The sequence below is a fragment of the Brassica oleracea genome, chromosome C9 (genome assembly GCF_000695525.1).
Source record: "Brassica oleracea var. oleracea cultivar TO1000 chromosome C9, BOL, whole genome shotgun sequence".
NCBI classification, from domain to species: Eukaryota; Viridiplantae; Streptophyta; class Magnoliopsida; order Brassicales; family Brassicaceae; genus Brassica; species Brassica oleracea.
Genome location: NC_027756.1, coordinates 44,475,864 through 44,493,022, shown reverse-complemented (window position 1 = coordinate 44,493,022; position 17,159 = coordinate 44,475,864). Strand labels below are relative to the sequence as shown.

The 17,159-nt window shown below is 34.5% G+C and overlaps 3 protein-coding genes across 3 annotated transcripts; 2 read left to right on the top strand and 1 right to left on the bottom strand.

Moving 5' to 3' along the window:
• Positions 1 to 7,386: 7,386 nt before the first annotated feature.
• Positions 7,387 to 8,177, top strand: LOC106317897. The gene has a single exon (XM_013755702.1). It carries the CDS (start codon positions 7,809 to 7,811, stop codon positions 8,130 to 8,132), a length of 324 nt encoding a protein of 107 aa, XP_013611156.1. The 5' UTR covers positions 7,387 to 7,808; the 3' UTR covers positions 8,133 to 8,177.
• A 123-nt stretch (positions 8,178 to 8,300) lies between these two features.
• On the bottom strand, positions 8,301 to 9,562 carry LOC106317895 (ylmG homolog protein 2, chloroplastic). The gene is made up of 3 exons (XM_013755700.1): positions 9,191 to 9,562; positions 8,901 to 9,103; positions 8,301 to 8,623 (listed from the first exon to the last, which is right to left on the bottom strand). Exons 1-3 carry the CDS (start codon positions 9,545 to 9,547, stop codon positions 8,386 to 8,388), a joined length of 798 nt encoding a protein of 265 aa, XP_013611154.1. The 5' UTR covers positions 9,548 to 9,562; the 3' UTR covers positions 8,301 to 8,385.
• A 215-nt stretch (positions 9,563 to 9,777) lies between these two features.
• Positions 9,778 to 15,958, top strand: LOC106317893 (copper-transporting ATPase PAA2, chloroplastic). The gene is made up of 17 exons (XM_013755699.1): positions 9,778 to 10,575; positions 10,704 to 10,781; positions 11,184 to 11,281; positions 11,369 to 11,422; positions 11,549 to 11,635; positions 11,724 to 11,888; positions 12,232 to 12,342; positions 12,436 to 12,504; positions 12,926 to 13,035; positions 13,209 to 13,314; positions 13,526 to 13,592; positions 13,994 to 14,073; positions 14,212 to 14,666; positions 14,850 to 15,024; positions 15,146 to 15,277; positions 15,429 to 15,579; positions 15,702 to 15,958. The coding sequence occupies exons 1-17, from the start codon at positions 9,945 to 9,947 to the stop codon at positions 15,788 to 15,790; spliced, it is 2,658 nt and encodes an 885-aa protein (XP_013611153.1). The 5' UTR covers positions 9,778 to 9,944; the 3' UTR covers positions 15,791 to 15,958.
• Positions 15,959 to 17,159: the final 1,201 nt, after the last annotated feature.

Here is a 17,159-nt window from a genome sequence, read left to right as displayed (position 1 = left end):
CATGCATCCATGCAATTCTCAGGTAAATTATGATCCGTTTTAATATTCATCATCCTAGCTGCTAGAGACAATTTAGAGAGACCTTCTCTACAACCAGTGTAGATTGGTTGATTTGCAGCATCTAGCATTTTATAAAACATTTTTTGCATCTAAATTAAGTTCTTATACATTTCCATTTCCATCAACTATTGTTGTAGTTGTTTCTAAAAATGCATCACTGATCATATCTTGAACCCTATCATGATCTACATCTGCTCCTCTTGATGATAATTATATTCATTATGCAAATGATTCGGTTCTTCACTATGATGAGCATCCTCAAAATTATTATTAAACTACTAGCTTCATTTTATCATGATGTACCATCTGCTCCTCCTGATGATAATTATATTCATTATGCAAATGATTCGGTTCTTCATTATGATGAGCATCCTCAAAATTATTATTACTACTACTAGCTTCATTTTCTCCATAACCCTCTCCGTGTTGATACCAAATATAGTACTGTGGTGTAAATCCTTTGTTTACTAAATACTTTCATACAGTTTCACTACGTGCAAATTTTGAATTCTTGCATTTCCGACAGGGGCAGAACATCTTACTGCTTTCCTGCGTGATCAGTGTACAGCCCGCCTGGTGCATGAATGTCTCTAGCCCGCTCAGAAATGCGTTTGTCACCCTCCCGTCGGAATCTTTGTGAAAATACATCCAACTTCGTAACTCGTAAGTACTACTGCCACCAGCCATTTTTTTCTTAGATTTTGTTTTGAAAATTTTTTTTTCTGATTTTTTTTTGTTTTCGTTTCTGTGTTGTGAGGAAGAGAGTTGTGGGAAAAATTATTGGCTTCTTTCACGATATATAAATTTTCGAGTTTGGTAGGTGAAATATAACAACGAATATATAACAACGAATTTAGGTAAGTTAAAACACATTGAATACACGTTTTCACCTAAATATAACGGTAACATTTTTTGTTGTAATGTCGATGTAACGGTTACGACAAATTTCTTTTTCCACGTACTTTCATCGTAAACTTATATTGATTTTTCGACGAAACTGTTTCCTCGTAAAGTTATATGGAGTTCACGACGAATTTTGGACTCGTCGTAATTTCGTTGTAAACACGTTGTAAATTTACGAGAAAATATTTTTCTAGTAAATCTTCATTGTTATAGAAACGTTTTCTTGCAGTGACATAGCATTTGGATCGACTGTACTTTTAATTATGTGGCGCATCTATTAGACAAAAACTATCACATATTGTAGCTTATTCCATTTTAATATGTTTTTCCTTGGACGGATCCAACTCTTTCCCCACCACCGGTTCTTATTACTTTTAAACCTTGAAATCCGAGCGCTTATTTTGACCAAAAAGACATCTCCAAATCTACTTTTGGTCTTATTATGAAAAAATATAGTTGTAATCTCACTCGTTCCCAAGTATACAGAAGCTGATAATTCACGCAAAAAAAGGCAAGACTTATTTTTCTTAGTAAAGTCCCACTAATAGAATGAAAATTCAATATCGTGAAAGAAGCCAATAATTTTTTTTTTGTTCAAAAGAAGCCAATAATATTTATATTATATTTTTCTTTTTTTGCTAAATATATTATATTTTTTTTCGTGAGGTAGTGAAGCCTTTTCTTGATTTTATAGAGAGCCACAATCTCTGTTCAACAAAGAAAGTGCCCTTTTTAAAAGAAAAAATGTGAAAGCTTGTCGCCTACCAATAGATAAACCTTCGCACAAAATAAAGTAAAGAGAAAAAGATGTTCAAAATTTTGGGTTCCGTACCAAAATCTACTCGATTTCTCCCCTAACATTATATACTACATTGCAACTTTTCCTTTCTCGTTGCTTTTCTGTTTGTCTTTCTTTCACGAAAAGATGAGAACTTAGTTTATAACGTTCGCAGCTTTAGTTATTTCAATTATAAGATGATGATTTCGTTGTAAGAGGCAAAAACGATGGGCTAAAAATCTCCCATGCAAGATCATTCGTCGTACGTTATCCGGTAAACGTGCTATGCATGCACGGACGTGTTCTTCAACTTTTAAATACTTTTTGCTGTTTATTGGGCATTACAAGCCAAAGACGTTCTTACTATTTTATTGCTAAGTTTTGACTAGATCGAGGAAAGTTATTCTGCAATACGTACTTAGATGACTGATTACATAATATAATACTGTATTTACTTTTAACATGAAATTAGTTTAGTAGGTATTATGATTAGTTTAGAATTCTGCAGAATAATTTTAATTCAAATCAGTTGGCATAAATTAACATCATCTATACTATTAAAACATAAGTCATAACTTTTTTCATGTGTGATATTTTAAAATGAATCATCCTTTAGAGTGTTTATCAAATTTTACATAATTTAATCATCATATCTTTCAATATCTTTATCTTTTATTTAAAATAAAATAAATATTGTTAAATCAAAATCTAAGAAAATCTTTTAAGAATCATTTTAAATTTTATTTCAGAAAGTTAATTAATTTAAATTTTAACTATAATAAAATATAATTAGAACTTCAAATTAAATTTATTTTTGTTTTATGAACAAAAATTAAAATCATATAAATTATTTTTAATTATATTCTAATGATAATAAAAATTTAAACTAATTAATTTCCGGAAATACATTTTATAAAGATATTTAAAAGATTTTGTTAGAAATATATATCCATTTCTATTTCAAATAAAATAAAATAAAAATCTTATCCAACTTTCTGTATGTCAAGAAATTTTTCAAATAAGATTTTTACTACAAAATTATTTTGCATGTACAATATATTATAATTTATTTTTAAAAAATATTTTTGTTGTTTTTAACAATATCTCAAAATATTTCTTCTCTATTATGTAGGTCCAAATTAATTTGATTTCCATATACATTTCAAACTTAGAAATAAAATTAAAAATTACGTTAAATAGTATTGTTACATAATAATGTTCTCAAAATAAATTTTTTTACAAAACTTTATAGTTATAAAAGTATAAGACACTTAAATATAGGCATTATATAGTTATATAATACATATAAATAGATGACAAAAATAATACATGTAAATTACATTAATTTAGTGATAAATTTTATTATATAAACTAAAATATTGTATTAATTTAGTGATAAATTTTATTATATAAACTAAAATATTGTAGTATAAGAAGAAAAAATCTGCACGGATGTTCGGGTCAAGATCTAGTTTTTCTGTTAAAAGTAGAATTTAGTATTTTACTGCGATTTCTTTTTATCATTTGTAAACATCTTCAATGAATAAAAATGAAAAATAGAATTTCTAGAGTTTGAAGACAATATGAGGTTGTCCAATTAAAAACAAAAAGTTAGAGAATAAATTTAGATCATTACAAAAAATAATATTAGTGGGATTTGTAAATTGTAACAACCACTATAATTTCAACGGGTACAACCTAACTATTATCTATTTTTGTATTTGAAATGTATGTATGGTGCACGTTTGTTTTCTAAGTTTCTTAATATGAATAATGAATGCCTTACAAAAATGTATGTATGATAATTCTGCAAATTGGATTATGTTAGGTGGTAATATAAAATTATAATATACAACGGGGTAACGGCTCGGAGACTAGAATTCAAACATAAATTCATATAACGGTTTACTGAAAAAAAAATTCGATGAAATTAATGAAACTGAAGCAATAAAATTTCAGCCCGAGTAAAACTTTGTGAGCTGGGTTTATGGTATACGTTTAGTTTGACACGTAAATAGAGATGATGTCAAAAAAAAAAAAAATAGAGATGCTTTGCATGTGAATTTTGATTTGCTTTGTAACGAATAAATTAAATAACCAAAAGAATATCTCTGGTTCGCGATAAATGAAAGAAAGATGCAACTTTTTGGTTATCAAAATGATAAGTTTTAGTGTCCAAGAATGAAAATTACAAAAAGAAAAAGTGGAATGCAAATTTTATAGTAAAAAGAATAGAGCAGAGTTCTCTTTGCCCCCACTAGGTTTGGGTTCAAAACCTACCTTCCACATTTATATGTGCATTTACCTCCTTTTTTTTTTATTACAAAAAAAAAAAGAATAGAGCAGAGTCGAACAACGATGAGAAGACAATTATCATAAAGATACTTTCGTTATTTTGTCCTAGGACTTGCCGTTACCAATGTGTATATGTAGGAAAACCAAATTAATTTGTATATTCATGTGATCATGGTTTTTTTAAGATGACCCGTATTTTTTTTTGCTAAAGAACTCGTCTTGAAGTAATTAAACTAATATGACGGTAAATATTCTTACGCATGTCGGTATGGAGTTAAATGATTGTTCGCTCTAGTAATAAACTTGCTCATGTCGATATACTCCCTCTGGATTTAATTGTATGATGTTTAAGGTTTTACACACATTTTAAGAAACAATAAATACACTATTTTACTGGTTACTTTTTGGTTATATCAATAAAGTTTCACCATTCATAATTTAACTTTTTAATTTATGTTTAAATTTTAAAACTAAATGCATTAATTATATCTCAAAACATCACACATTTGTATACAAGATAAAAAGATGAAACATCGTACATTCGTATCCGGAGGGAGTATATATATATTTTTCGTGTGTATATCGTTATTTTTTGGTTATTTTTAGATCCATACTATTAAAACAGGATTCTATTGTCCTTTTTACCTTAGTCTGTTTTTTCTTTACTAACATTGCATGTTTCATTAAGAACAATCAAATAACATTAATAACATATCTATATTGGGCCATTTTTTTCGGATCCAGCCCACTGTCCACATTAGATCTCTCTTGGGCCATTTGGACCGATTAAAAAATCAGATCAAATTCTCACATTTTTTTTTCTTTGGGCCATTGAGTCCAAGTTCAAATAAATTTTTTTCAACCATTCTTATTTTTTTTTTCTTTTCTTAATATAATTTAAGCATTCATAAAAAAAAATTGATTTTTTCATCGAAAAGTATAAATCTTTATTAAAAGTATATAATTATTTTTATTAAAAATATTAACCACATAATAAAATTAATTTATCAGAGTTATACCAACTTAATTCATTAAAAAAATAAAGTTTAATTTTTTAAACATAAATAGTCATTTAAAATGAAACACGATAAAGAAAGATAAAAATTTTAAGTCTTTTATAAAATAAAACACAAATATATGAAATATGACATTTACTAAATATTTTGACCATTGAAAAAAAAAAATCCGCGTTTTGAAAGCGCGGATCAAAATCTAGTTAACTGTTATTAAAGAACAATTTTGAATTAGTATGGACTCATGTGATAAAAAATAATCAAATACATCTATTTTGTACTTCAAATGTATGAATGAACTCACAAAATTCAATCTACATCTTTACTACCAAAAACATACAAAACGAAATATTATTTGTGTATTTAAAATATGTAATGGTCCACTTGAAAGCGATGTCATATAGTGTTCAATTACAGCTATTTTTATGGAGGACCAAAGGACCATTCCACATTCAATTTCGATTCACATTTTCAGTTTTCATATCTCTATCTCTCTACAGCGACATCACAATGATGTGATGTGATATGCTCGACGTGGTATATACATGGAGAAAAACAAACAGACGCATATCAAGTTTTATTGCAGAGTTCTAAATTTTACCCATATCGTAATCCAACAATATTAACACAGACCACTATATATGTCTTGGTTTGATAATAGTATCTGATCAAAAGCGGATATTTGTTATGTTACAAAGGTGAAATTTACAAATTTACTGGAAGTAAATGAGAATCGTGCATGGGAAAATATATTTTTTCAAAACAGTCCAAACTTGGATTCGAATGCCATCTACTTGCACTACTGTTGCCACAATGGACTGGATTTAAGGGATTTAACAAACATCCAAAGTCCTATGACTCGGTCCCTACCTCTCAAATTCAATTCTTATTTATAAACGATACAAATGAAAAATTTATACGAAGAAATTAGAAAAAGAATATATTTGAGGTGTGGATATATCCATCCTTGACATTGTATATACAGAGAGACAAGTGAACAAATTAGATGACGTTTTGTTAATTCTGTATGCAATCCATATTACATCTGAAACCAAAGTGAAAGTAGGTAGATCTACACAGCCGGCCATAAACATTTTAAAACTATTAAAAAGTCAGATTAATTATAATAGCATTTTCTGTAATTGTAAGTTATAAAACTTATGTATACTATCTCTATAAATTTAAAAGTTAAATAAATGTATTATTAGACCTTGTCCAGGATTAACCCTTAACTTGAGATATACCACCACACTGTCTTACCAAGTTGATCTCATAGACAAGGAAAATAAATGATCAATCTACAATGAAATCTTTCAATTTTGTTTTTGCATATAGGAAATCTACTGATGAGGAAAATGCCATGTGACTGATCATATGTTTTAATCTTTATCAATTAAGTTGACACAAATACTGGACCCGTATGCTATGAGGTTTTTAATATACAAAAGAACTATGTATAGCAGAAATTCTCCAAAGTGAAGAAAAATACTAATTGAATCTAGTTTTTTTTTTCCCCGAAATTAGATAATTAGTACTATTTTCAATTCAAAAACTCGATTTTTCTCCCAGAAGATCAAATATACCTTTTAGTAGTATGTTTGCAGGTAGTAGCAGTAAAAGCAATCAACCTTTTACTAGTAACTTTGTTTGAAACGCAAGTTTGTGGGTATATAACTAATGGTTTTTAGGCAAAAAAAGAAACCGAACCAACTCAACCGAACCCAAACCGATCTAAACCAATCCAAAATATATGTCCAAACCAAACACTAACAAAACTAAACTAAACCGAACCAAACCGAATTCAACCAGAACCAAACCAAGCACAAACCTAACCAAACTAAACTAATTTTGGTTTATATTGGTTAGTATTTTCTTGAACACAAACAAACCAAGCCGAATCCGGATTTAAACCGAAATGCCCAGTCATTTTCTAACGGAAAAATAAAAATTGGAATATAAATTTGTCAACGTGGGCCTTTGATACTGATGAGCCTACTTTAGCTGGAGAAGGCCTTTAGTTTATGAGTGTGTGTTTAAAGTACCAAACGTCTGCTGGTTTCTCCCAAGTGTTTAAAAGGAGTTGTTGTGTTTCTAACAGGTCGGTCAAGATACTACTATTTTGCTTGCCAAGAATTGTAAGAGGTTACATTATTTGGACTTCTCGTCGTGTCTAAAACTCACAGAAGAGGATCTAAGACGGATCTTGATTTTCTGCTCGTTACTTAGATCGCTTAAGCTATTTAGATGGACACAGGTATGCCATAGTAAAGAAGCCTATAATAAAACTTACACTTATGCTTTGGTCAAAAAAAAAAACTTATACTTGCGCTTTTTTTTATGTTGAAGTCAACCTTCAGATGATCAATTGATGAGTAGATAAGTTTTGGCCATGTATATCACTGAAGTTATGAACCATGTTTTTTTGTTAGACCAAATCATCTCCAGAATTCGTAATAGATTAACAGTTACTACTTTATTACAAAAAGATAGTACTAAAAGGAAGAGAAAAGGAGAAAAATGGCATATGATTCTATGGAATATTTTTTATCAATGTGTGGCCATTAGAAACAAAAGATTCCTCTGAACCAGTGGAAATCTCTCCTCTCCTTCTGTGTAAATTGTTAACCGCTTTTGGACACTATCATGCAACTTGTGTAGAGATTCTCCCCCAAGAAACAAACCCTTTCCCTTTCAAAAAGCTAAACACCAAGAAGTTACTAGTTTGTATCTTGATTGTTCTACTAGTTTTTCTTTTCTGCATGGAAACAGGATCATCCAGGTTTACTTCGTCCAGAAAGTTTCTGGCTATAAGCTTGTCAGTACTGGCCGTGCTCTCGCCTCTCTACATCGACAGCTTATCAGAGGAAGATGAAGAACCGGAAGAAGAACTCTTTGGTTTCATGTTTTCGCTACCTGTGCTCCTCCTCTTCTTGGTTTTGGCCATTGCCCTGTCCCTGTATTGTGATCAGAGCTTGACCAGGTTTGATCCTAACTGGATTCACAGGCTCTGTGGTTCGTTTGGTGGGTTGCTTGTCATTCTCATCCTTCTTGTTTTCGTCTTGAAATGCAAATCCTCTGCTTAGACCCTTTAGTGGAAGTTGTTAATGAAGAAAACAAAGCTTATCATTTTCCCTGAAATTTTGCAAAGTCTTACAAAGAACAGAACTCTTTTTTCTTTTCTGTTTTTGGTAACAACTCTTTTTATTCATTTTTTAAAGAAAATTTACACAAAATAAAACTCAGAATCCAGAGATGCAGATGAATGAAATTACTCGAAAAGTATATGTCACATGATGAAGCGTAGAAAAGAGGAGGGTTTTTTTTTTTTAATAAGGTTTAAGCAGAGCTCGGTGTTTGGTTCTGGTTGCTACTCAACCTTCTCCTTCTCATCCACTTTGTCTCACAAGATGATGGAGAAGCCGCTCCTTCAGCTGGTGGGAGCTCGCAAGGAAGCGCCATAGCACTGCTGGTGAAGGCGTTGAGAACAAGGAACGCCAAAATGGGAGATAAATCTAATCCTCCAAGAGGCGGTATGACTCCCCGGAATATGTTCAAGTATGGATCACATAGAGTGCTGATACAATGGTAAACACATTCACATAATCAGAAACCAACAAAAATAAACATAAAGTTCTTGAGCAGATCGATCCATCAAGGTTATAACTTATAACCAATCTTTAAACCATTCAAGAAAGGAGAGATTCAAGTTGATCCCAAAGAAACTTCCTCTAAGCTACCCCAGCATTACAAATACGAGACGTATGATCTTAGATGTAAATATTGAAACTTTAAGACCTATCATAGTGGTGTTTCTCAATACGTGCAGGAAAACACTAGGGGGAGTTTCTTACCTGAGGGGGTTAACAATGGCAGGAGGAGCAGTGGGGAACCAGGTGAGTACTAGACGGACAACAAGTACGGTGTTGTAGATGTTGAGGAAGTTTATCAACCCGTTAGCAACCACCGTTCCTGCAACTGAATCTCCAGGCAGAACAGCTGCAAACCCGTGATCCGACATGGCAAACCTAACCCTTGTAGTGTTCCTCAAACGAATCTGATAAAATCAAACAAAAAAACTCATCCTTTGTAATAAACCAAGGCTCACAAAAACACCCCTCCACGTTGAGGAACGAGAGCTTACATCGTCGCAAACACCGCGAAACCCGGAGGACAAGCGAACCGCTTCCTGAAACAGAGGGTTCTTAGCGGCGAGCGAATGGAAGAAACCTGCGAATTTCTCGGTCGCGGAGAGTAGAGAACGATGGAAGTCTTGAATCAACTTGACGGAGTCTGAAGCTGGTGCTAGAAGTTGCGAACTGGGCTTGTTCGTACGCGCGGAAGGTGTTTGCGTAAATGCCGAGGAGAGCGACACGAAGAAGTTCGGTATCGTTACTCTCGGAGAGGATTTGGAGCTTTTCGTAGCTGGTTCATTCGCAGTCGCCTCCATTGCAGCTGAGCTCTGAGATTTTTCGCACAAGGTGAGGAAGATAAAGTACATAAAATAGATATTTCAGACAGGGGACACGGTGGCGCTGTTATCATCACTTTGTCCCTAACCTTCTACTTCGTTCAGAGTCTTAACTTTTCTAGAAGTCTAGATACTACTATTGAGTCAACCTTTCACAACGCTGCGTTTTATCTCTCTGATTTTGGTGACAGCCTGGCACTACTTGTTTTGGGCCTTTAAAAAATTCCACAAACGCGGCTTAATAAAACTCTTTGTGGACGAGAAGAGAAAAAAAAAGCGGTAAAACACTTGTGGTTTGTTGGATATATTCCAAATCCGACGTGTCAGTCCCTGACTATTCCGTTTCGGATACCGTTTAAAACGAACCCATACCACCACTGGATTTTTTCCACTATCGTGGCGATCGTTCAACTCTCGCCGGCGAAATATGGCGACCAATCTCCTCCGACTCACTCTTCCTCCACCGTCGAGTCTGCATTTCCGTTCCGGTAAGTTCCTCGACGCTAAATTCTCGAAGCGAATCTTTCCCAGACATCGCCGCTCTCGTATCCAACGGCACGGTTCGAAACCTAGTTTCCTGGTATCAAACTCGATCGAGATCACTACTCAGTCGATTGAATCTACCATCGAATCTGTGAAACCCGTTGCGAGTGATGATAAGCCTGTTCTCCTCGATGTGAGCGGGATGATGTGTGGAGGCTGCGTCGCCCGGGTTAAATCGGTTCTGATGTCCGATGACCGAGTCGCGTCTGCTGTGGTTAATATGTTGACCGAAACGGCCGCTGTGAGGCTTAAACCTGAGGTTGAGGAGGCGATGGCCGATGCGGCGGAGAGCTTAGCTAAGAGATTGACGGAGAGTGGGTTTGAGGCTAAGAGGAGAGTTTCCGGGATGGGAGTGGCGGAGAACGTGAAGAAGTGGAAGGAGATGGTGAGTAAGAAGGAGGAATTGCTTGTTAAGAGCAGGAACCGTGTTGCGTTTGCGTGGACGTTGGTGGCTCTGTGTTGCGGATCTCACACTTCGCATATTCTTCATTCCGTGGGAATACACATTGCTCATGGTACATTGTTTTGCATATTATTGTTTGCTTGTTAGAGAGTTGAATATCAATGCATAGTCGTGCTGTTAGATGCTATTTTCTGAATGCAAATGGAGTTTCTGACTTTCTCTTGTACCTGGTGTGACTAGGAGGATTCTGGGACTTGCTACACAACTCTTACGTGAAAGGTGGTTTGGCTGTTGGAGCTTTGTTGGGACCAGGACGAGGTTTGCTTTTGCTTAAATATCTTATTCTTATTCTTTTTAGTCTAGAATGCTTACCAGGCACCAGCTAATGCATATACGTTGAGTAAGTAGTAATATTAGAGAGAGATACTACTGTACTCTGATTGCATATTTGAGCTCTGTTGGATCAATGATTTGAATGGTAGAAGTAGTCATTACAGGCTATTCAGAAATCCAACTTATTGAAACGGATAAACTCTTTCGTGTTAGAACGTTCACCTTGTCAAAAGAGAGGAACGATGAATTTATAGATTTTTTATGTGAAAGTTATGGTTCCTACTATTCTTTGAGTTGTGTAAATGCTTCAGAATGGTAGCAGTGATACTTGGTTTTTGGAGGCTGTTCAGAAAGCCAAATGACTGAACAGATTGATGTGAATTGTAGAGTTGCTGTTTGATGGTATAAAGGCTTTCGGGAAAAGATCACCTAATATGAACTCGTTAGTTGGATTGGGATCTATGGCTGCATTTGCCATCAGTTTGGTGAGTTTTTTAATCCTGTGATCTATTTCTGACTAGTGAGTATCCTAGTCTACTTAACTGCAGTTCTCTGCATTGTGAATTTTGCAGATCTCACTTGTTAATCCAGATCTAGAGTGGGATGCTTCATTCTTTGAGGAACCGGTGAGTCTCTCTATTACATCCACAAGGGACTATGATGAAAACTCCGTATTTTTTATTTCTACTGCATGGAAATACATTTTTCATTGGTAGGTTTTTGATTGATAGCTCTTGTCATTTAGCATGCAGGTCATGCTGCTTGGTTTTGTGCTCCTTGGTCGTTCTTTGGAAGAGAGAGCAAAGCTTAAAGCATCTAGTGATATGAATGAACTATTGGTAAGCTGGACATTTCTCGGTTCTGCTCCCAAAATCAACTTGAAGGCTTTTTCCTGCTCTTTTAAAAATTTGAAATGTGCCTTTGCAGTCACTCATCTCCACTCAATCAAGACTTGTTATTACTTCATCAGACAATAACACAGCAGCTGATTCTGTACTTTCCTCTGATTCAATTTGCATCAATGTACCAGTTGATGAGATTCGAGTTGGAGACTCGCTTTTGGTTTTGCCTGGCGAAACGTTTCCCGTCGATGTAAGTGATAGTTATCCATGCTGCACTGTCTGATCTTACCTTAAAATCATACTGTGTGTATCTTAAAGCAAAAAAGAAAATTTAGTGGGTGGTACTCTCATTTTGTAACTTAAGGAAATTATATTTGGATATATCAGTGTTTGGAAAAGAGAAAAAGTTTGAGATCTATCAGCTCATTGAGATTCAGTTAAATTTCACATTCTCTTCTGCACCGTGATAATGGATATGAGTTATTATAATTCTTATTTTCTTAAAACAGCATGGTGATTATTCCTTGTCAATGGTTAGCTCTTAAAGTTCCTGTTGTCGTTTTGATCAAGTTGAATTGATTTTTTGGGCATAGGGGAATGTGCTAGCTGGAAGAAGTGTTGTGGATGAATCTATGCTGACAGGAGAGTCACTTCCCGTGTATAAAGAAGAAGGATGCTCAGTTTCAGCGGGAACAATAAACTGGGTATGTGTAGGCTACTTTAACAACTGAGGGGGAAATATTGCTGCTTATCAGCAGGATTTTTGAAAACCAGAAATTTTGCTTTACGTATTTCAGGATGGCCCTCTACGGATTGAAGCTTCTTCTACTGGCTCCAACTCAACAATTTCTAAAATCGTCAAAATGGTTAGTGTCACTGAATCTAGAGCCATGAATATTCATGAAAGTTACATAGTGTGAGGGTTATTTACAGTGTAAAACGTTGGATCTGTTCAAAACATCACGTGAAAAAAAATGCAGCCATCAATCTCTATAGTTTGTAGCTGACTTTCCTCCTCCGAAACAAAAGGAGGAAAGACAGCTACAAATAGAAATATCAGTCGCAACCTGCATATAGAAACCTGATTTCAGACAAGAAAGTATGTAGGAAGTCAAACCCCTCGCCTCGGTTCCTCTGTAAGTCTTAACTTCATCCACATCCTCTCCTGTCTGGAATCAGGTTAACCTACAACATATGAATGAGCTCTATTTGTAGGATTGTTTGGATTACGAGGATGCTTTGTGAGAATGTAAAATATGAATACCTTATGAAACACTGAACTTTTAGGTTGAGGAAGCTCAAGGTAATGCAGCTCCTGTACAGAGGCTGGCAGATGCAATAGCTGGACCATTTGTCTACACTATAGTGTCTTTATCTGCAGTGACGTTTGCCTTCTGGTATGATTTTCTTTTCAAAATATCTACCGGAAATAACTTCTGAAATTCGATAAGATGCTTCCACTTGTTTTAACAGGAATCTGTTTATTTAGTTGTAGTGTAAACGAAGCATCATGTGTCAATTTCCTGTTCAGGATCACCAAGTGAAAGACTCAGTTATTTTCATGTTTCAGGTATTACATTGGTTCACACATCTTCCCAGATGTTTTGCTCAATGATATTGCCGGCCCTGATGGAGATCCTTTGGCATTAAGCCTAAAACTGGCCGTGGATGTCTTGGTGAGTGAGCCATGAAAAGTAAAGTGTATTTTTCATGTGAAGTATCAAAATATGAGTTTGTTACTGGGACTAGACGAACTTAATGAGGGATGTAAACCGATAATTGTGGAGATAATGTGAATTAGCGAGAAGGGAATGTGGGATAAATGAAGGATAGAGAGAAACTTTGTAGAAAAAACATCATATTAACTCGTTTTTTGTTATTTACCAGGTAGTTTCCTGCCCCTGTGCACTGGGCCTTGCAACACCAACCGCCATATTAATTGGCACATCTCTTGGTACGTTATCAAGCATATTGTTTTGCTTGCACTTAAAAGTCCGCAAACCTAGCCGAGAAGAGTAACCTAATTGTGTGCAAAGTTTTTAAGTTATTAGGAAGATCCGAGATGATACTGAATCTACCAATTGTTCTCTGATCTTTTTTTTACTACCCTAATAGATAAAAGATCATCAATTGGTTGTAAAAGTTCTGTTGTTGATGGTTTCTTCAGATATTATGAAAATTACTAAAAATGGCCATAGATATCTTAAAGAGCCAGTTTTCTAGTTTGAGCCGTATCCACTTAAGACTGCAGTCATTGTGGTTACCATTCGTGATTATAAGGGGTATATGAACGTTATATTACTAGAAAATTTTGTAATTAAACAGTGAGAAGCTAACCTGGTGAAATCTGTCCAGGAGCAAAGCGGGGATATCTTATCAGAGGAGGAGATGTCTTAGAACGCCTGGCTTCCATAGATTGTGTTGCCTTAGATAAGGTATTGCTAAATATTTGGTGTCTCATCTGATTTTCTTCACCAATCTTTCTCTCGCGCCTATCTCTTTATTATATCAAAATGGAAAATGCTAGAAAGTAAGATATTTGCACTTGATCATAATTTGCATTATGTTTCCAGACAGGGACTCTTACTGAAGGAAGACCTATCGTCTCTGGTGTTGGGTCTTTAATTTATGAAGAACAAGAAGTTCTTAAACTAGCTGCTGCGGTGGAGAAGACTGCAACACACCCAATAGCGAAGGCTATTGTAAACGAGGCCGAATCGCTGAATCTGGAAACTCCAGAAACAAGAGGCCAATTGACAGAACCAGGCTTTGGAACTCTGGCAGAAATAGATGGACGTTTGGTTGCTGTGGGCGCACTTGAATGGGTTGCCAATCGTTTCCACAAAGAGAACGACTCCTCGGACGTAGTTAAGCTGGAAAATTATTTGGATCGTAAACTATCCAGCACATCATTGACGTCTCGGTATTCAAAGACCGTTGTCTACGTGGGACGCGAAGGAGAAGGGATTATTGGTGCTATTGCAATATCTGATTGCTTGCGCAAAGATGCTGAGTTTACTGTAGCCAGGTAGTTTTCACCCTCCCTTTTTAAAAAATAAACTAACTGGTTTAAACTTTTAAGAGAGTGCATGTTTTCATGAAACTAAGTACTACTCCTAGTAGTTCCTTTCAGTTCTATGAAAAAATCGGCTTAATTGAAACAGTAATCATCGAGGGTGCCTAAAGTTTTATGTTGGTCATCTTATTAAAGGCTTCAGGAGAAAGGCATCAAAACAATTCTCTTATCAGGGGATAGGGAAGGGGCAGTGGCAACAGTGGCAAAGAATGTGGGGATTGAGAGTGAATCAACCAACTACTCTTTGTCTCCTGACAAGAAGTTCGAGTTTATATCTAACCTTCAATCCTCTGGACATCGTGTCGCTATGGTAAGATCCTCAATTGAATTGCAAAGAATCATTATCTTCAACTTGTTTCCCGTGTAAGATGGCAAATTTAAAGAAAATGGAATTGGTTAGGCTGACGATATTTTGGTGTGTGTTTCCTAAGGTGGGGGATGGCATAAACGATGCCCCTTCGTTGGCTCAAGCTGATGTTGGAATTGCACTAAAGATCGAGGCACAAGAAAACGCTGCATCGAATGCAGCATCAGTCATACTTGTCCGCAACAAACTCTCACATGTAAAGATCTCCATATTCCTTGCTATATAATCAAATTCTTAACGAGTTAACTTGCATATTCATCCACGAGACAAAGAACCAAAACCATATAAGTTTATTGTTCAAGACTCTGTGCTATATAAGGTCATCGCTAATGTGTTTTTTTCTGTAGGTTGTGGATGCACTGAGTCTTGCACAAGCGACAATGTCTAAAGTTTATCAGAATCTGGCATGGGCAATTGCATATAATGTCATCTCGATCCCTATAGCTGCAGGTGTGTTGCTTCCTCAATATGATTTCGCCATGACACCTTCCTTATCCGGTAAGTGTGCTTGATTCTAGTTAAATAAGTTACAAAAAGAAAAAGAGTTTCCTCTCACTTCCAGCTCAGTGGATTGACACAGTCCAATCATATATAAGGTTATACTATTAATTTGCTTTCAGGTGGACTAATGGCACTGAGCTCGATCTTTGTCGTCTCAAATTCATTACTTCTCCAGCTCCATAAATCTGAAACAAGTGCAAACAGCTAGAAGGCTGGTTCCATCTGTTTTGAAGGCGAATAAGAAACAATGAAGGGTTTTGAATAATAGAGATGATGATAAAAAAAAAAAGTATAATAGAGATGTTAAATCTTGTAATTATTTATGATCATATATACATATATATATATATATATATATACAGAATCTTGAAATTAATATTTGATAAGATCTTATGAAACGGCTTGTATAGTTAGAGCAAGGGCTGGACATTTTATCCGTTAAATTTGATTCGATTCGTTATTTGTTTCGATTCGATTCGAAAATTCCAGATTTCCGTAAACCTTCGAAGCAAAGCAAATATTAAAAATCAATATCCGTTAAAATCGAAGCAAATCACAAATATTAAAATTTTAGGAAGCGGATATCCAATCCGAACCGGTAATATATAAATACATGTATATCTTGATTATATTTAAAGTTTTAAATGTATAAAATTATATAATTGTTATTATAACATATGATTTGACAAATTCTATTCACATTATTACTTATATAAAAATAATACATAAAAAGAAATGAATAAATTTATGACAATTATATTTTTTTTTTTAAGTTTTGTCTTATTATAAATTTTAACTAAGTTTAAATTTTTTATAAAATATGTAGATTCACTATCTCTTTTAATTTTTATCTTATATATCATGCAAAAAGATATTTTACAAAACAAATTTGTATCAAAATTTTAAGATTATTTGCATTAATCAAAACATATGAGATATCCGTAAGTATTCGTAAATATCCACAAATATCTATTTATTTTTCGGATATCCTTAAGTGTTCGTAAATATCCGCAAATATCTATTTATTTTTCGGATATCCGTTTTTCCGAATATCCGTATTTTTCCGAAGCAAAACAAATCGAAAAATTAGATATCCGTGGTATACGAAACAAATCACAAATACTTTCAAAAACTCGGATATCTGATCTGTGTCCGGACCTAGTTATACCAGCCGACCAATGACCAATTTAACTACTATAATTTGACATTTGTACAGTTTCTTATGTGACCTATATATGTTACACAAATTCCAGCATGATAGTCAACATCGCCCTTCTCACCAGCAAAATCCACGTTGAACAACTTCCAAATTTGGCCAAATAAGAGTGGACGCAAATGCGTCTGCGTGGAAAATGTTACTCAAGGGAATGGTTGGTGTGTCAGACTCAAACCACCCCATCCTCTCCTTCTCACCAAACATAACATTATCACTTGGATATCCTTTCCTTCTCTTTTTTTTTTTTTGGTCGACCGGATATCATTTCCTTCTCACCAAACGTATCCTTATCACTTATATATTTTACTAGGTTAAGATCTACGCCTTGCACGGAATCAATATTTTATGTATAAATTATTTT